Raw genomic sequence first — 19,078 nt, forward strand, 5'->3', positions numbered from 1 at the left:
TGGCTGCTGTTGTTAGGACAGAATGCTTGGATCAACACTACTCCTTGGCCAGTGTGTCCAGTGTGTTACTTACTTTCCCATTGTTCCTCAACTCAATTTCAAATCTTGCTACAGAAAACCGAATCTAGCAAGTCAGTCACTAATATAGTAATAAACAAAAACATATACAATTGGTGTCTGCATTGTATCTTAAAAGCATAAGCACAAATCTATACATTTGCAAAACATTCCTTTATTATAAATAAATCATTTGTATAAAAACTGGCATGCTTCAACCAGGGGATTTACAGATTCACAACCCAGGGCTACCCATTCAGTTAGCCATTCGATACAAGAAACAAACTTTCTGAATATGCAAGGTCGCACGACAGCTGGGACAAGAATGAAAAAATCTTCACAACCACAAAAATACTTACAAGTAGAATAACAATAAACATCATGGTCAATTCTCATAGTTTCTTCTATTTTCTCTTTTAAATATTTTTAAATTTTAAACTCTTTTAATGTCTTTTAATTTCCCATGTACCCTTATGTATAACTTTTACACAGTTTTGTTTTGTTTTTCTTCTTTTTTCTTCCTTTTTTTCTCTGAACCATATAGCCTGCAGTGGATTCTTTTTTAAACCATTGTCTTCACGGTTAGTTCAAAGTTTATGGCAGGACCGTTGTGCTGTGATTTTGCAGGAAGAGAGCGAACGGGGCCCACTGATTGGTGGTTGGTCTTTGTGGTCCCGCCTCTCTGGTGGTAGTAGGTTTGATGCTGTCGGAACAATATAAAATGTCTCATGCTTGGTTACCGGTGGCGGTGGGAGCTCCATCGGTCTGTCCGTCTTTTCGTCCGTCAGTCCGTCATCTGTCTGTGGCAGCTCCTTTTCTCAGCCCTCCCTCCACTTTGGTGCTGTTCAGATGTTCAGATGGCATGATTACTGTAGCTGACATATGTTGTCTTAGTTGATGAAGCTGCCAGGGTGGGAAAAGGGGGGAAGAGAGGAGAGGAAATATATCAAGGGATATATATTTCCTATTGACCGTAATATTAGTGCACACCTGCGTCTGGGGTCTGAGGCTGTGTTTATCAAGTCCATTATACGTCCCCTGTAGCTGTTGGTTGTAAATGTCAGTGGTTTTTAAGCGACCACGGACCGCTGGCACTGAGCTATCGTCAAGACGGTGCCCTGTACCCGCCTTGTTTATGTGTGGATTGTAAGAGAGAATGTGTCAAACTGTAGGAGTCAAAACAGTTCCAACAGTTTCTTCTTCACACAACACAAACCCTAGGCAGATAGCATTTGAAAATAATGTCTCAGGCTGGGGTTTGTGAAACTGAACTCTGTATGAGTCCAGTCAGTTGTGCCAATGAGGGAATAGATGTGTGAGTGACCTGTGCTGTTTGTTGTGTTGTTGTCCGTGTGTTGTTGTTCGTGTGTGTGTCCGTGCAAACGTGTGTGTGCATACATGTGTGTTATTGTGTGTTATTCAAGCCAACCAAACTGCGGACTGCGAGACTTCTTCGCGTTCAGGTCTGTAATGAAGAAATCGTTCAATCTGCTGCAGTTCAGAACACAGAAAATGAACCCTAATTACTCCAAACATTCCAGAACCTTCTAAACCTCTCAGAACACCCAGATCAACTCTGTGCTAAAATAAATGCTCTAAACACCCACTCTGAGTCTCCACGGGAGAAAGACTAACATTTCCAGGTCGTAGTGTTGAAGAGGCCCGACTAGCTCCGCACACAACAAAGCTTTGAAGTTTACGTAAGCTGTTGCACATAGTTAAGCTGAATGGGAAGCTCATTTGAACACTCTGTATGTGCTGTAAACAACCGTGCTTAAAAAAAAACAGGTTGCAGCACTCAAGCTGCTCCATCAAGAACATTGTTTACAATTCAGATTACGTTTTTATACAGTAAAAGTACTGATATTTGAAAGAGAGATATGAAAAAGGCCCAATTTACATGTAACTACTGTTACACTGTCGTTGTCGAGATTATCAAACGGTTGATTATATCAGTGTAGTTGTATAGATTATTTATGTTGTGTGTTAGTGTAGATCTATAGATATATATGTTTTAATGAGTTTAGGTATATAGTTTGTTAGTCATATTAGTGTAGGCCAGGGATCATCAACTAGATTCAGCCACGGGCTGATTGTTTTTTTTGAGTGGATGGTCGGGGGCCGGAATATAATTACAAATAACTTGGAGACAGCAAATTGACCGCAAGAAGCCCAAAAAGATTTGTTTGACTAAAACATAATCATTTCAGACCTTACTAACATCTGTGTACGATCACGTGTCTCTCTACTATGCGTGGGAATACTTGATTTCCAAAATGTTTCATTCATTGGAGCTGATTTCCTGGTGTTTTGACAGTCTTTTATGTCCAACAATGAAATTTCAACAAACACTTTATTTTATTTATTTTTTCAACTTGGGGAGCCAAATAAAACCATTCAGCCCACGGGCCGGTAGTTGGGGTACCCTGGTGTAGATGTATATATGCATACTGTTAGTATAAGTGTATACAATATATCATTAGATATATAAGTGTATTATGTATAGGTTAGTAAAGGTGTGTTCTTACTCACTGTTGGTCTCCATGCTCTCACACAGCTCCGTCTTGACCTCGCCGTTGGGTCTGTCGCCCCCCTTCTGCAGCTTGCCTGACATGGCGGCGGCGGTGACGATGGCCTTGAAGCTGCGTTTACGCTTGGGGATGTTCTGCTCAGGGTGGAAGATGATGACGTAGACCTTGGGCATGTACAGCATCCCCAGAGAGACAGATGCGCTGAGGCTGAGCGAGATAGTCAGGGTGGTGGTCTGGATGTACATCTGGAGAGGAGGGAGGGAGGGAGGGAGGGAGGGAGGGAGGGAGGGCATCAATATACTGTAACCATTCTACAAGTGAAATAGCCAATCTGCTAGTTTTGCACTTTTTCAAAAACTACACACTGGTAGAAACTAAACACTAACAACTGTACATCGACCAATCTACACTGATATAAGCCATACGCTGATATAAACCATAAGCTGATATAAGCCATATGCTAATACAAACCATATGCTAATACAAACCATAAGCTGATATAAGCCATATGCTGATATAAATCATAAGCTGATATAAACCATATGCTAATACAAACCATAAGCTGATATAAGCCATATGCTGATATAAACAATAAGCTGATATAAATCATAAGTTGATATAAACCATAAGCTGATATAAACCATAAGCTGATATAAACCATACACTGATATAAGCCATACGCTGATATAAACCATAAACTGATATAAGCCATACACTGATATAAACCATAAACTGATATAAACCATGAACTGATATAAGCCATACGCTGATATAAACCATACGCTGATATAAACCATACGCTGATATAAACCATAAGCTGATATAAACCATACGCTGATATAAGCCATACACTGATATAAGCCATACGCTGATATAAACCATACGCTGATATAAGCCATACGCTGATATAAACCATGCGCTGATATAAACCATGCACTGATATAAGCCATACGCTGATATAAAACATAAGCTGATATAAACCATACACTGATATAAACCATACACTGATATAAGCCATACACTGATATAAGCCATACGCTGATATAAACCATAAGCTGATATAAATCATAAGTTGATATAAACCATAAGCTGATATAAACCATAAACTGATATAAACCATACGCTGATATAAGCCATACGCTGATATAAACCATAAGCTGATATAAACCATACACTGATATAAGCCATACGCTGATATAAAACATAAGCTGATATAAACCATACGCTGATATAAAACATAAGCTGATATAAACCATACGCTGATATAAACCATACACTGATATAAAACATAAGCTGATATAAGCCATACGCTGATATAAGCCATACGCTGATATAAGCCATACGCTGATATAAGCCATACACTGATATAAGCCATACACTGATATAAATCATACGCTGATATAAACCATACGCTGATATAAACCATACACTGATATAAGCCATACACTGATATAAGCCATACGCTGATATAAAACATAAGCTGATATAAGCCATACGCTGATATAAAACATAAGCTGATATAAACCATAAGCTGATATAAACCATACGCTGATATAAAACATAAGCTGATGTAAACCATATGCTGATATAAACCATACGCTGATATAAGCCATACACTGATATAAGCCATACACTGATATAAGCTGATATAAAACATAAGCTGATATAAACCATACGCTGATATAAAACATAAGCTGATATAAACCATAAGCTGATACAAACCATACGCTGATACAAACCATACGCTGATATAAACGATACACTGATAACCCTACACTGTCTACTATACTTTGTCAGAAATTATACTTGACAAAACCCCTTTGGTATCATATCACCAAGTGGTACGCACACACACACACAAACACATACACACAGACCCCTCCACCATCGCAGGGATTTCTCTCAAAGCGCAACCACTCATCTGTGTCCATCCCTGACTATAGCATGGCGCAGGAATCACAGCGAGCAGATGGCCAGTCACGCTTCTTCAGTCACAACAGCACAACACAGCCCCGGCTAGCCAGCATAGCGTTCCGCTGAGGAGGAAAACAAACCAGTGCTCCACCGCCCCCTCCCTCGCCAAGAGAGAACAGGCGTGAACAAGATTACACATGTCGACAGTAATACCAATTTACAGTATATCCTCTCTAATGAGAGCATCCGGAAAGAAGATGAGAGAAGGCTTAGACGTTGAAATGTGTGTGCGTGTGTGTGTGTGTGTGTGTAGGGTGGTGGAAATTACCCAAACATTATGTTGAGTATAACAACAAACTACATTCATCAATCTGACTCCATTATCACATGAATGCTATTGGTCCATAATCATATCCAATGGGCATAGCCAAGGTTTGCAAACCTTGCAATCATCACTCGGAATACTATAAGATGCACAAGTCTAGGTTTACCTTCATGCAATTATTAAGAGGCCGAGGGACAAGGAGCTAATGTCTTGCAATCAATGTCCTAGCATTTCATGATTGAGTTAACCTTGACTGAGAGACGCAGCGTTAGAGACCAAGCATTGATGCTTTGTCTATTATTAATAGCGTTTACCATTAGACATTTCACCAAATAATAAGAATATTACTCAGAAATGTGAGTACTACAGTTCGTATCCATTTTAAAGTATCCATATTTATTAGTTACCCAATATGAATACAATTAACAAATGGTAGACACCAGAAATCTTCACATTCGAAATTATACAAAATATCTTGAGTGTTAATAGCATAGAGAATTCACCAGTACGACACACAAAACGTACACCAGGAGAATTAACCAATGACAACATGATCTACGTTCAAACCCATGTTTTATTCTTCCAAGAATGCCAACTCCCAGTATCTCCTATCATCTAATTAACATCAGTTTGCATCAGTTTGCATTCAAACAAAAGGCATAGAACTTCACACTCCTTCTCTAATGTAATAACCACACCGTCACTCCTGTGTCGCTCCTCTCTGAACTATCCGCTGTCAAGCAAACACAGACTCCCTGTAACAATAAACCCATAGCACTTACAGTAGCATGAAACATATCAAAATGCATAGCTCTTTAGGAACTCTTTAAACATGACCATTTATTTCACAAAGTAACGTTCATTTAGTCGATTCGAGTTTCATCAAGTCTTCACCTCTCCTGGCTTCAGTGACCTTAGGACTTATGGGGTGTCACATGTGCTCCCTCTCCGGCTGCTCATTATGGCTCACACCTGTTACCATCGTTTCGCTCACCTGCGCGTCATCAGGCTCCCCTGGACTCCATCACTGCCCTGATTACCTTTATATATGTCTCTCCTTTTGCTTCCTTCCCCAGTCGTTATTGGTTCTGTTTCATGCTTCGTATTATGTTGCGTTTATTTATTAAAACACTCACTCCTTGAACTTGCTTCCTGACTCTCAGCGCACTTCGTTATATGTGGGAATGTCTCTTCATCGAGATTGCCACAGATAAAGGTGTGTTTTTAGCCCACAGATGGTCAGTCATTCAAACAATGCCATAAATCGTGACTGAGTCATCACGCTGGGCCATCAAGTCGCTAGAGGCATCTTCATCACTGGCCTTCAACATTGTTCACGTGTTCACGCTCTCTATTTTCCACTAGGTAGGTAGGTGTGTGTGTGTGTGTGTGTGTGTGTGTGTGTGTGTGTGTGTGTGTGTGTGTGTGTGTGTGTGTGTGTGTGTGTGTGTGTGTGTGTGTATAATGCATGTGTGTGTACAGTGTGCTCTGACAATGTACTAACGGTGTAGACTGGTACACATTTCTAGGCAGGCCTTGAGGCCTGCATGCCACGACTTTGGCATGGAAACAGTATGAACTCCGTGTCAGTGTGTGTCAGTTATCGTTATAGGTGTGAGTTAGCTAGAGGGCTAATGTGATGCTCCATTAGCCGTTACAGGATAGGTACTGTTTGGCGTAGCACAGAGAATTTTCAAAACGTACTTAACTTGGCGATACTATCTTCGTTCGGCCAATTGATCAAGACAGGTGTGTGTCATCATGACATGCTGCACTTTAGGGTGGACCCATCTGCCTCAATGAGGGAACATTTGAAATAGACAAGATGGCAGCATACACATTGTTTTTGAAGCAAAACATTTTAATAACGAAGCATTTTCAAAATTCAAACAAACCACCTCCAAGATACATGTTTGGCCGAATCGAGAACGAAAATAGTATCACCAAGTTAAGGCTGGTCAAAAATGCTCTATGCTACGTCAAACAGTACCTATCCTATAACGCTTAATGGAGCATCACATTAGCCAGTTACGATCTGCTAGCTACAGGTAACTGCCAAAATAATGGAATCACTTGAGTAATTGAGGGATACAAAGTATAGTGAAAGCAGATTCTTCCACACAGGTGTGGTTCCTGAGTTAATTTAGCAATTAACGTCCCATCATGCTTAGGGTCATGTATAAAAATGCTTGGCAGGCCATTATTTTGGCTACCATGGCTATGCCGCCATAGGATGACAATGCCCCCATCCACAGGGCACGAGTGGTCACTAAACGGTTTGATGAGCATGAAAACAACGTAAACCATACCCCATGGCCATTGCAGTCACCAAATCTCAACCCAGTTGAACATTTATGGGAAACCTGGAGCGGCGCCTGTGGAAGAATGGTATGAATGTAGAATCCATGTGTGAGCAGTTTCTCAATGCCAGCTAGGTGTAACTCAAATAGCAGCTCACCCTGTTAGCTAAGCTCTCTGTCCCTGTGACATCACTCTCCTCTCACATCAGCTCTGGAAAGTACATATCGTACCAACACAACAACAGCTGCCTAGAGGAAGAATAGGGCTAGAAGACACATGTATGCAGTAGGTGCTACTCATACAGTCAGACTAAGGTGGGGGAGAATCCTACCAACAAATTACCATTTCATTCAAAATGTCACTGTGTCCCACTGACATTGACGTATAACTAAGGGGAATTTTGATTTAATTGCACGTTCGGATTCACTCCTTCTTAGAGCAATACTTTTGGTGCACTATATGTGGAGAATAGGGTGCCATACGCGATTTGCCCCATTTCCCTCTTCAGTGACTCATCAAATGCTCATCCAACGACATGGACACTCAACTCCTAATATTTGATTTGAGTAATCTTCACAACGGTCTGTGTTATCTACTTTAATAGGATACAGAGAAGCTCAAGTTGTAGATTACAGCAGAAGGAGCCCTGGGTGAACGTGGGCAGGGAGAGCAGAGCACTGACAGGACGGTGTGCACATACAGAGAGAGATCTCCTCCGGTGAGGGTTTTTGTCACAGAAAGAGAGAAGGGAAAGGGAGGGGAGGATAGAAAGGGGTTGGAACGGGAGAGAAAGAGAGACAGGAAATGGGGGGGGGGGAGATGGGTGGAATGAAACAGACAGAGGTAGAAATACGGGGAGAAAGAGAGAAAAAACAGAGTGAGAAAGGATAAAGAGCAGCAAGAGAGAGAGAGGCAGTCCTCAGAGCACTAAGCCCTTCATTATAAAAGAAGCACGTCTGGAGATAGCAGTCTCCATTACACTCTGCTGAGAGCATGGGGATCCACCCAGCAGATGTTAGCTGTACAGCCACACACGCACGCGCACAGACACACACACACACACACACACACACACACACACACACACACACACTCTCCCTATCTTTTTCTGTCTCTTTTATTCCCTCCCTCCCTCTCATTCTCTTCTCTCTATATCTTCTCCATCCCTCGATCTCTCCCTCGCTGTGCAGGTATTATAGGAGGAAATGGTAAATATGTGCTTTAGTGAGGCTGAGCCGCTGTGATCTGTGTGTATATTTGCGGCCTCTACCAAAGTCACAGAAAATAGGGCAATTAGCTCCACTCTGCTAGCCACCACTGCTCTCCTTCCTATGGAATAAAGCTGTCTTTAGAGAAGTCAATACTCTAGGCTTTATGTCATTATCTCCATCCATAACCTTCACTTAAACCACAGGGTTGGGGAGTAACGGATTACATGTAATCTGTTACATGTGAGAGATGTAAAAAAAAATAAAAAGGTAACTGTAATCCATTACATTATGAGCAAAAATATTGTAATCAGATTACAGACACTTGAAAAACTAGATGATTACTTTTAAATTCAGAAAGGATGTTTGTGGGGGAAAAAAATCTTTGACACTTCTCTGTTTGTCTCAATGACATTCAAATCAGCATTGAAAAAAGTTTGTTTGTTCCACCTGAACGAGTCTGACCACAAGTCAGAGACCACTATGATGACACACTAAATGGGTTTGATGGATCGTGGGAAAAGAACAGGAATAGGCTTTTTGTAGGCTACAGTCCAACCTATGTCTTCCAATGGTGCAGCTGCTGTTGGCATCCAGGATTATCCAACTTGAAAAACGCTTGCAGGTAAGGATGACAGCAGTGGTGTAGTCTACTGCATACAGATATCGCTTATTATTTGATATCTACATTAGAGGTCGACCAATTTTGATTTTTCAACGCCGATACCGATTATTGGAGGACCCCAAAAAAGTCGATACCGATTAATCGGCCAATTCTTTTTTACATTTATTTGTAATAATGACAATTACAACAATACTGAATGAACACTTATTTTAACTTGATATAATACATCAATAAAATACATTTAGCCTCAAATAAAATGAAACATGCTCAATTTGGTTTAAATAATGCAAAAACAAAAGTGTTGGAGAAGAAAGTAAAAGTGCAATATGTGCCATGTAAGAAAGCTAATGTTTACGTTCCTTGCTCAGAACATGAGAACATATGAAAACTGGTGGTTCCTTTTAACCTGAGTCTTCAATATTCCCAGTTAAGAAGTTTTAGGTTATAGTTATTATAGGAATTATAGGACAATTTCTCTCTATACGATTTGTATTTCATATACCTTTGACTATTGGATGTTCTTATAGGCACTTTAGTATTGCCAGTGTAACAGTATAGCTTCCGTCCCTCTCCTTGCTCCTACCTGGGCTCGAACCAGGAACACATCGACAACAGCCACCCTCGAAGCAGCGTTACCCATGCAGAGCAAGGGAAACAACTACTCCAAGTCTCATTGCGAGTGACGTTTGAAACGCTATTAGCGCGCACCCCGCTAACTAGCTAGCCATTTCACATCGGTTACACCAGCCTCATCTCGGGAGTTGATAGGCTTGAAGTCATAAACAGCTCAATGCTTGAAACGTTACGAAGAGCTGCTGGCAAAATGCACGAAAGTGCTGTTTGAATGAATGCTTACAAGCCTGCTGGTGCCTACCATCGCTCAGTCAGACTGCTCTATCAAATCATAGACTTAATTATGACATAACACACAGAAATACGAGCCTAAGTCATTAATATTGTTGAATCTGGAAACTATCATCTCGAAAACAAGACGTTTATTCTTTCAGTGAAATATGGAACCGTTCCGTATTTCATCTAACGGGTGGCATCCATAAGTCTAAATATTCCTGTTACATTGCACAACCTTCAATGTTATGTCATAATTTATGTAAAATTCTGGCAAATTAGGCGGCCCAAACTGTTGCATATACACTGACTCTGCGTTCAATGAGAAGTGACACAATTTCACCTGGTTAATATTGCCTGCTAACCTGGATTTCTTTTAGCTAAATATGCAGGTTTAAAAATATATACTTCTGTGTATTGATTTTAAGAAAGGCATTTATGTTTATGGTTAGTTACACATTGGAGCAACGACAGTCCTTTTTCGCGAATACGCACCACATCGATTATATGCAATGCAGGACACGCTAGATAAACTAGTAATATCATCAACTATGTGTAGTTAACTAGTGATTATGATTGATTGATTGATTGATTGTTTTTTATAAGATAAGTTTAATAATAGCTAGCAACTTACCTTGGCTTCTTACTGCATTCGCGTAACAGGCAGGCTCCTCATGGAGAGCATCCTGGCGGGCTGTATCACCGCCTGGTACGGCAACTGCTCCGCCCTCAACCGTAAGGCTCTCCAGAGGGTAGTGAGGTCTGCACAACGCATCACCGGGGGCAAACTACCTGCCCTCCAGGACACCTACACCACCCGATGTCACAGGAAGGCCATAAAGATCATCAAGGACATCAACCACCCGAGCCACTGCCTGTTCACCCCGCTATCATCCAGAAGGCGAGGTCAGTACAGGTGCATCAAAGCTGGGACCGAGAGACTGAAAAACAGCTTCTATCTCAAGGCCATCAGACTGTTAAACAGCCACCACTAACATTGAGTGGCTGTCGCCAACACACTGACACTGACTCAACTCCAGCCACTTTAATAATGGGAAATGATGTAAATATATCACTAGCCACTTTAAACAATGCTACCTTATATAATGTTACTTACCCTACATTATTCATCTCATATGCATACGTATATACTGTACTCTATATCATCGACTGTATCCTTATGTAATACATGTATCACTAGCCACTTTAACTATGCCACTTTGTTTACATACTCATCTCATACGTATATACTGTACTCGATACCATCTACTGTATCTTGCCTATGCTGCTCTGTACCATCACTCATTCATATATCCTTATGTACATATTCTTTATCCCCTCACACTGTGTACAAGACAGTAGTTTTGGAATTGTTAGTTAGATTACTTGTTGGTTATTACTGCATTGTCGGAACTAGAAGCACAAGCATTTCGCTACACTCGCATTAACATCTGCTAACCATGTGTATGTGACAAATAAAATTTGATTTGATTTGGAGTACAATGTAAAGCAGGTGGTTAGAGCATTGGACTAGTTAACTAAGGTTGCAAGATTGAATCCCCGAGCTGACAGGTTAAAAATCTGTCGTTCTGCCCCTGAATAAGGCAGTTAACCCATCGTTCCTAGGCTGTCATTGAAAATAAGAATGTGTTCTTAACTGACTTGCCTAGTTAAAGCAAGGTTAAATAAAGGTTATGAAAACTTGAAATCGGCCCTAATTAATCGGCCATTCCGATTAATCGGTCGACCTCTAATCTACATAGCTCATTGATGTGAATCACACTGCTGCTCTCATATATATCCATTGATTCTTGAAGAATATAACTTAGAAATGCCTCATGAGCTTAGTTCAACTGTCACACTCCATGAGAACCCAAAATATAAGCTTGTTTATCTCCTATGTTTGTAAACATTGTAAATGTAAACAAACACTGTATAACCTCATAACATGGTTAAAACGATAATTTGGATGGATGGTCAGTTCTTGCATCCATAGCTCTGTCTATTAATCTGTGTGTGGTTACATTTCTCCAGGCCCATCCCTCTCGCTTTTTATCAAAACAGAGGCGGGGCAACCGTTTGTGGATTTTCCTTTAAACAGATGCATGTTATCAAGACATTGAAGTGTCACCAACAAAGAGGTAAAACAATAGGCCTACGGTAACTGCAGCATAAGGCATTCATTTTTCAACATGTAAATAGCACTTGTCAATAGTGCTGAAAGCATGCCATTCCATGAGCGCAGCATTTATTTTTCAACTCCAAACAATGAGCCCAATCAGTCCTCCATGACAACAAAATCATCAATCAACAGAGTAGGGCTGGCTAATAAGTCCTTATTTTTGGGGTTATGCTCTCAGGTAAAACATTTTGGCTAATCCATACTTCCATATTTCCAAGTCCTATTCTTGAACATCAAGGGGTGTATCATTTATTGTAATGCCTGGAATTCTGATAGACTTTGGTTTTTAATGTAAACATATCATTTAATCGCGTTATTATATGTCGTAGAAAGCGATGGGTTAGAATAAGCTTACATAACCAAACTATAAAGTAAAAATGAACATCCATATATGGCCAGCTATGTAAACTTGAACATTGATTTATCCTGCAATAGATTTTGTTCAATTAGTAACATACATTTTTGTCTTCTTCTATTGACTCTCAATGGGAAAGTAATCTAAAAGTGAATGTAATCAGATTACGTTACTGAGTTTGGGTAATCCAAAAGTTACATTACTGATTACAATTTTGGACAGGTGTAATCGATTACATTTAGAAAGTAACCTCCCCAACTCTGGATATCACTCTGCTGCTGGGACTGACTGGGGTAATCTCAGGATACTGCCAATCTCTCTCACACACACAGACACGGACACACTGAGCAACTTCTCCAGTGTTAATTCAACACAGAGAGTGTTTACTTAACACTGTCAAGTTGTCTATACCATGCCACACTTTTCAGAGTTCAATAAACACACTGCTTAGTGTAAAGCCTTATTTGCTTATTTCCCAGAGTGCCTTGCCTTTCGAGTGAATTGTGTACCCATTACTTCATTTGTTAGTGACAGAGACATGGTTGTTTCCTTCAACCATTTTCAGTTTTATAAGACAATAAAAACACATATTCCATTTACCCTAATACAGTGGCCTGAAATGCATGGTTTACAGGACACATCAGGCCTGAAAGTCACATTATGCTGGTTTACAAAGTGATCTGCAATTCCGCAACAAAGCCTCCTTCACTCACGCCGCCAAGCTTACCCTAGTAAAACTGACTATCCTACCGATCCTCGACTTCGGCGATGTCATCTACAAAATGGCTTCCAACACTCTACTCAGCAAACTGGATGCAGTCTATCACAGTGCCATCCGTTTTGTCACTAAAGCACCTTATACCACCCACCACTGCGACTTGTATGCTCTAGTCGGCTGGCCCTCGCTACATATTCGTCGCCAGACCCACTGGCTCCAGGTCATCTACAAGTCCATGCTAGGTAAAGCTCCGCCTTATCTCAGCTCACTGGTCACGATGGCAACACCCATCCGTAGCACGCGCTCCAGCAGGTGTATCTCACTGATCATCCCTAAAGCCAACACCTCATTTGGCCGCCTTTCGTTCCAGTATTCTGCTGCCTGTGACTGGAACGAATTGCAAAAATCGCTGAAGTTGGAGACTTTTATCTCCCTCACCAACTTCAAACATCAGCTATCTGAGCAGCTAACCGATCGCTGCAGCTGTACATAGTCTATTGGTAAATAGCCCACCCATTTTCACCTACCTCATCCCCATACTGTTTTTATTTATTTATTTTTCTGCTCTTTTGCACACCAATATCTCTACCTGTACATGACCATCTGATCATTTATCACTCCAGTGTTAATCTGCAAAATTGTAATTATTCGCCTACCTCATGCCTTTTGCACACATTGTATATAGACTCCCCCTTTGTTTTCTACTGTGTTATTGACTTGTTAATTGTTTACTCCATGTGTAACTCTGTGTTGTCTGCTCATATTGCTATGCTTTATCTTGGCCAGGTCGCAGTTGCAAATGAGAACTTGTTCTCAACTAGCCTACCTGGTTAAATAAAGGTGAAATAAAAATAAAAAATAAAAAAATTCCTATTGCAATCCAGCCAGAGAGGGGGTATCAAACATTTAGAATTTAGATTCACCAGAAACCTGCATTAAGAATGACCACCGGGTTGGGAAGGCTAAGCTCTGACACTACCTGAACCGCCTCGACTGGAACAACCGTTTCAGTAACGGGTGCAATAAGTCCAAGTAACAGATTGGATAAGTTTAGAAAAATGTATGTTATTTATATTTGAGTAACGTGATGTTAATTCATTAATAAAAGTACAGTACCAGTCAAAAGTTTGGACACACCTACTCATTCAAAGTTTTTTCTTTATTTTTACTATATTCTACATTGTAGAATAATAATGAAGGCATCAAAACTATGAAATAAGACATTTGAAATAAAAAATAAAAATATAAATTGTTAAACAAATCCAAATATATTTGAGATTCTTCAAAGTAGCCACCCTTTGCCTTGACAGCTTTGCATTCCCTCAACCAGCTTCATGAGGTAGTCACCTGGAATGCATTTCAATTGACAGGTGTGCCTTCTTAAAAGTTCATTTGTGGAATTTCCTTCCTTCTTAATGTGTTTGAGCCAATCAGATGTGTTGTGACAAGGTAGGGGTGGTATACAGAAGCCCTATTTGGTAAAAGACCAAGTCCATATTATGGTAGAACAGCTCAAATAAGCGAGGAGAAACGACAGTCCATAATTAATTTAAGATGTGGAAGTAAGTCAATAGGGAAAATTTCAAGAACTTTGAAAGTTTCTTCAAGTGCAGTCACAAAAACCAAAAACTATGATGAAACTTGCTCTCATGAGGACCGGAACAGGAAAGGAAGACCCAGAGTTACCTCTGCTGCAGAAGATAAGTTCATTAGTTAACTTGTCTCAGTGCTGTTTGTTGCTACTTGGCTATCTGCCAAACTTTTCATTTTCCCCCCCAATTCCATAGTATCCAATTGGTAGTTCCATCGCTGAAACTCCCGTATGGACTCGGGAGAGGCGAAGGTCAACCCAGTCAAGCAGCACAGCTTCTTGACACAATGCCTGCTTAAACCGAAAGCCAGCCGCACCAATCTGTCGGAGGAAACAACGTACACCTGGCGACATTGTCAGCATGCATTGTGCCCAGGCCCGCCACAGGAGTCGCTACTGCACGAGAACATCCCTGCCGGCCAAACCCTTCCCTAACCCAGACGATGCTGTGCTAATTGTGTGCCACCCCATGGGTCTCCCAGTCATAGCTGGCTGCGACAGAGCCTGGACTCGTACCAGGATCTCTAGTGGCACAGCTAACACTGTGATGCAGACCACTGCTCCACTCAGGAGGCCCTTTGTTTTTCATTTTTAATACATTTACCCAACGTCTTCGTTTTTTCCTTGCTTTACTTTTTTCATTCAACTTTTTCACCCAGGACGCTTTATTTGGACATGGTTCTACAAGATCTCCACCAGCCGAAGCTAAGTAGTAACATTTTAAACACTGTCATCTAATTGCAGTACTCATAATATACAGGAGAACTATCACCTTATGGTGAGGATAGCAGTGTTGCAAGCACAGCTTCAGATGCAATCGTTAGGCAAGGGCAATTTAAGTGTAGGAAAGGATGAAACAGTGGCTGTGCCACCAGCACAGATAGTATTATAAATCCCCCTGCACAGTCTAAAGGTTTCTGGAAAGTAATGCTGTCGGCATACTCAACAGGTGTCACTCATTCAGCCAGAAACTTTCAACTGGATCTCCCCATTAAGCAACTAGTTGGGGCCAGAGGCCGTGCTTTCTCAGTTCTCTCCTCCACCCGTTAAGGGGTCTGAGCCGCCGAAGCCTCCCACCATTAACTCTATCTCTATCTCTATCTCTATCTCTCTCTCTCTCTCTCTCTCTCTCTCTCTCTCTCTCTCTCTCTCTCTCTCTCTCTCTCTCTCTCTCTCTCTCTCTCTCTCTCTCTCTCTCTCTCTCTCTCTCTCTCTCTCTCACACTCTCTCTCTCTCACACTCTCACTCTCTCACACTCTCACTCACTCACTCACTCACTCACTCACTCACTTCTGAGGTACTGACCTGTTGCACCCTCTACAACCAATGTGATTATTATTTGACCCTGCAGTCATCTATGAACGTTTGAACATCTTGAAGAACAATATGGCCTTAAATGGCCATGTACTCTTAGAATGTCCACCCGGCACAGCCAGAAGAGGACTGGGCACTCCTCAGAGCCTTGTTCCTCTCTAGGTTTCTTCCTAGGTTCCTACCTTTCCAGGGAGTTTTTCCCAGCCACCGTGCTTCTACATCTGCATTGCTTGCTATTTGGGGTTTTAGGCTGGGTGTCTGTATAGCACTTTGTGACACCTGCTGATGTAAAAAAAAAAAGGCTTCCTAAATACATTTGATTGATTTGATTGAGTTAACTGCACCTCAGACTGCAGCCCAAATAAATGCTTCACAGAATTCCAGTAACAGACATATCTCAACATCAAGTGTTCAGAGGAGACTGTGTGAATCAGGCCTTCATGGTCGAATTGCTGCAAAGAAACCACTACTAAAGGACACCAATAAGAAGAGACTTGCTTGGGCCAAGAAACAGGAGCAAAGTACATTAGACCGGTGGAAATCTTTCCTTTGGTCAGATGAGTCCAAATTTGAGATTGTTGGTTACAACTACCTTGTCTTTGTGAGATGCAGATTAGATAAATGGATGAACTCTGCATGTTCCCACCATGAAGCATGGAGGAGGAGGAGTGATGGTGTGGGGGTGCTTTGCTGGTGACACTGTCAGTGATTTATTTAGAATTCAAGGCACACTTAACCAGCATGGCTACCACAGCATTCTGCAGCAATATGCCATCCCATCCGGTTTGTGCTTAGTGGGACTTTCATTTGTTTTTCAACAGGACAATGACCCAAAACACACCTCCAGGCAGTGCAAGGGCTATTTGTCCAAGAAGGAGAGTGACAGAGTGCTGCATCAGATGACCTGGTCTCTACAATCACCTGACCTCAACCCAATTGAGATGGTTTGGGATATGTTGGACAGCAGAGTGAAGGAAAAGCAGCCAACAAGTGTTCATCATATGTGAGAACTCCTTCAAGACTGTTGGAAAAGCATTCCTCAAGAAGCTGGTTGAGAGAATTCCAAGAGTGTGCATAGCTGTCATCAAGGCAAAGGGTGGCTACTTGGAAGAATCTAAACTCTAAAATATAATTTGATTTGTTTAAAACTTTTTTGGTTGCTACATGATTCCATAAGTGTTATTTCATAGTTTTGATATTTTCACTATTGATCTACAATGTAGAAAATAGTAAAAATAAAGAAAAACCCTTGAATTAATAGGTGTGTCCAAACTTTTGACTGGTACTGTACATGCGAAAAGATATTGAAACAAACCTAAAAATCAACCTGCAATAGAGCATGCGTGGTTAAGGTTTAAAACTAGGTATTAACACCGACACTGGGGTTCTTTTACACCAATGAGTGTTCATTTAACACTTAGAGACTAGCAATGTTACACTGAAAAATCAACACTCGGTAACACTGGCCGTTTTTCTGTGCACAACTATTGAGAGTTTTTCAATATGTGATATCATTGAAACTCCACGTGTTACACTACAGAAGCCGAACCCTCTACACATGGTAAGTGTGTGGCATCTATCAGTGCAACCTCTGTATACACACAGATGTTAATGACATCATATGACCATACGATCATATCAACATCAACAATGAAGTGTATGTTTACACAGACACTAGGGTATAGACGTTGTCTCACTTGTCTATAGTGTGTTCCCTTGGACAACGTGTTAAGCTTCTCCATCACATGGCCATTACCACAAGGGGAGTAGGAGAAAGGGACTGTGCATTTCAAGTGCACTCAGTTAGCTATTGAACAACAGATTACCTTGCAGGAGGGCACTCCTCCTCAACACGTATTGTCGCCCATTAAGATGCCTACTACTCCAGCCAGCCTGTTCAAGCTGTCAACAAAGGTCTGTCTGTCTGTCTGTGTGTCAGACAGACAGACAGACAGACAGACAGACAGACAGACAGACAGACAGACAGACAGACAGACAGACAGACCCTTCATTGCTCTCAGCCTCAGGCAGCCTGTAGTGGTATTTCAGTGTAATGATTCAGTAGTAGTACTCTCCCTGGGGTTGTAATGCTACACACTCGATCAGCAAACCTGGTTGCTCTCAGGCCTGATTGATAAAGCAATACATTCACCATTACATGTGCTCTCACACAACTGCGCACAATCTGACATGTAATATTATATATGTTATCACGTGCTGTTATATAGGTTCGGACAATTAAATAGCCTTTACGTTCACGTGTACTACTACATAAGGTACGTAAGCTGTCACGTGTACTACTACAGTACATAATGTACACTCTCACGTGTACTCATCATTACCAAAGAAATGGAGGGAGCCAAGAAATCTAAAAGCTCCAGAACATAGAATTACCAACATGGACAACTGTAGTTGGCTCCAATAAGCTCGAAGCGCAGGGAAAGAAGAGAGGTTGCATTAAGGACATGTATTTTCTCCGTGACTGAACTGAGTACAAGATATGTCCACTCTGACCCCACAGCGCTGTGTGGATGATATGATGAAGTGTTACAGAGGGAGAGAGAGGTATGTCCAATCAATCAAATCAAATTTTATTTGTCACATGCGTCGAATACAACATCTGCAGACCATGAAATGCTTACCCACAATTCCTTTCTCAACAATGCAGAGTTAAAAAGTATGACACATTTGCTAAATAGACAAAGGAAATAGTAATACAATAAATAACAATAACAAGGCTATATACAAAGAGTACCGGCTCCACGTCAATGTGCAAGGGTAGCCTAGTGGTCAGAGTGTTGGACTAGTAAGCGAAAGGTTGTGAGATCGAATCCCCGAGCTGACGAAGTAAAAATCTGTCGTGGCCATAATTGAAAATAAGAATTTGTTCTTAACTGACTTGACTCGTCACCTCCTCCTCTCTCTATCTCTCACCAATCAAATCAAATGTATTTACAAAGCCCTTCTTACATCAGCTGATGTCACAAAGTGCTGTACAGAAACCCAGCCCAAACCCCCAAATAGCAAGCAATGCAGGTATAGAAGCTGTGTAGAAGCACCAGGGGAGAAATCATCTCTCAGTCAGTCTTAAAGTCAAATGACAAGATGTGG

At 41.1% G+C, this 19,078-nt stretch overlaps 1 protein-coding gene across 2 annotated transcripts in view; it reads right to left on the reverse strand.

The window, feature by feature from the left end:
* Positions 1-212: 212 nt before the first annotated feature.
* The window catches only part of LOC110500204 (metabotropic glutamate receptor 8), a 232,498-nt gene continuing 213,632 nt past the window's right edge, over positions 213-19,078 (reverse strand). The window contains exons 10-11 of one of the 2 annotated variants that reach the window (XM_021577413.3): positions 2,586-2,833; positions 213-960 (exon numbers count right to left, since the gene is read on the reverse strand). In XM_021577413.3, the coding sequence (XP_021433088.1) occupies positions 948-960; positions 2,586-2,833 (261 nt within the window). In that variant the 3' untranslated portion in view covers positions 213-947. The remainder of the gene's footprint in view (positions 961-2,585; positions 2,834-19,078) is intronic. The other variant, XM_021577412.3, reaches the window with a different exon arrangement.

The sequence above is a fragment of the Oncorhynchus mykiss genome, chromosome 21, assembly GCF_057628025.1.
Source record: "Oncorhynchus mykiss isolate SJ-2025 chromosome 21, ASM5762802v1, whole genome shotgun sequence".
NCBI lineage: Eukaryota > Metazoa > Chordata > Actinopteri > Salmoniformes > Salmonidae > Oncorhynchus > Oncorhynchus mykiss.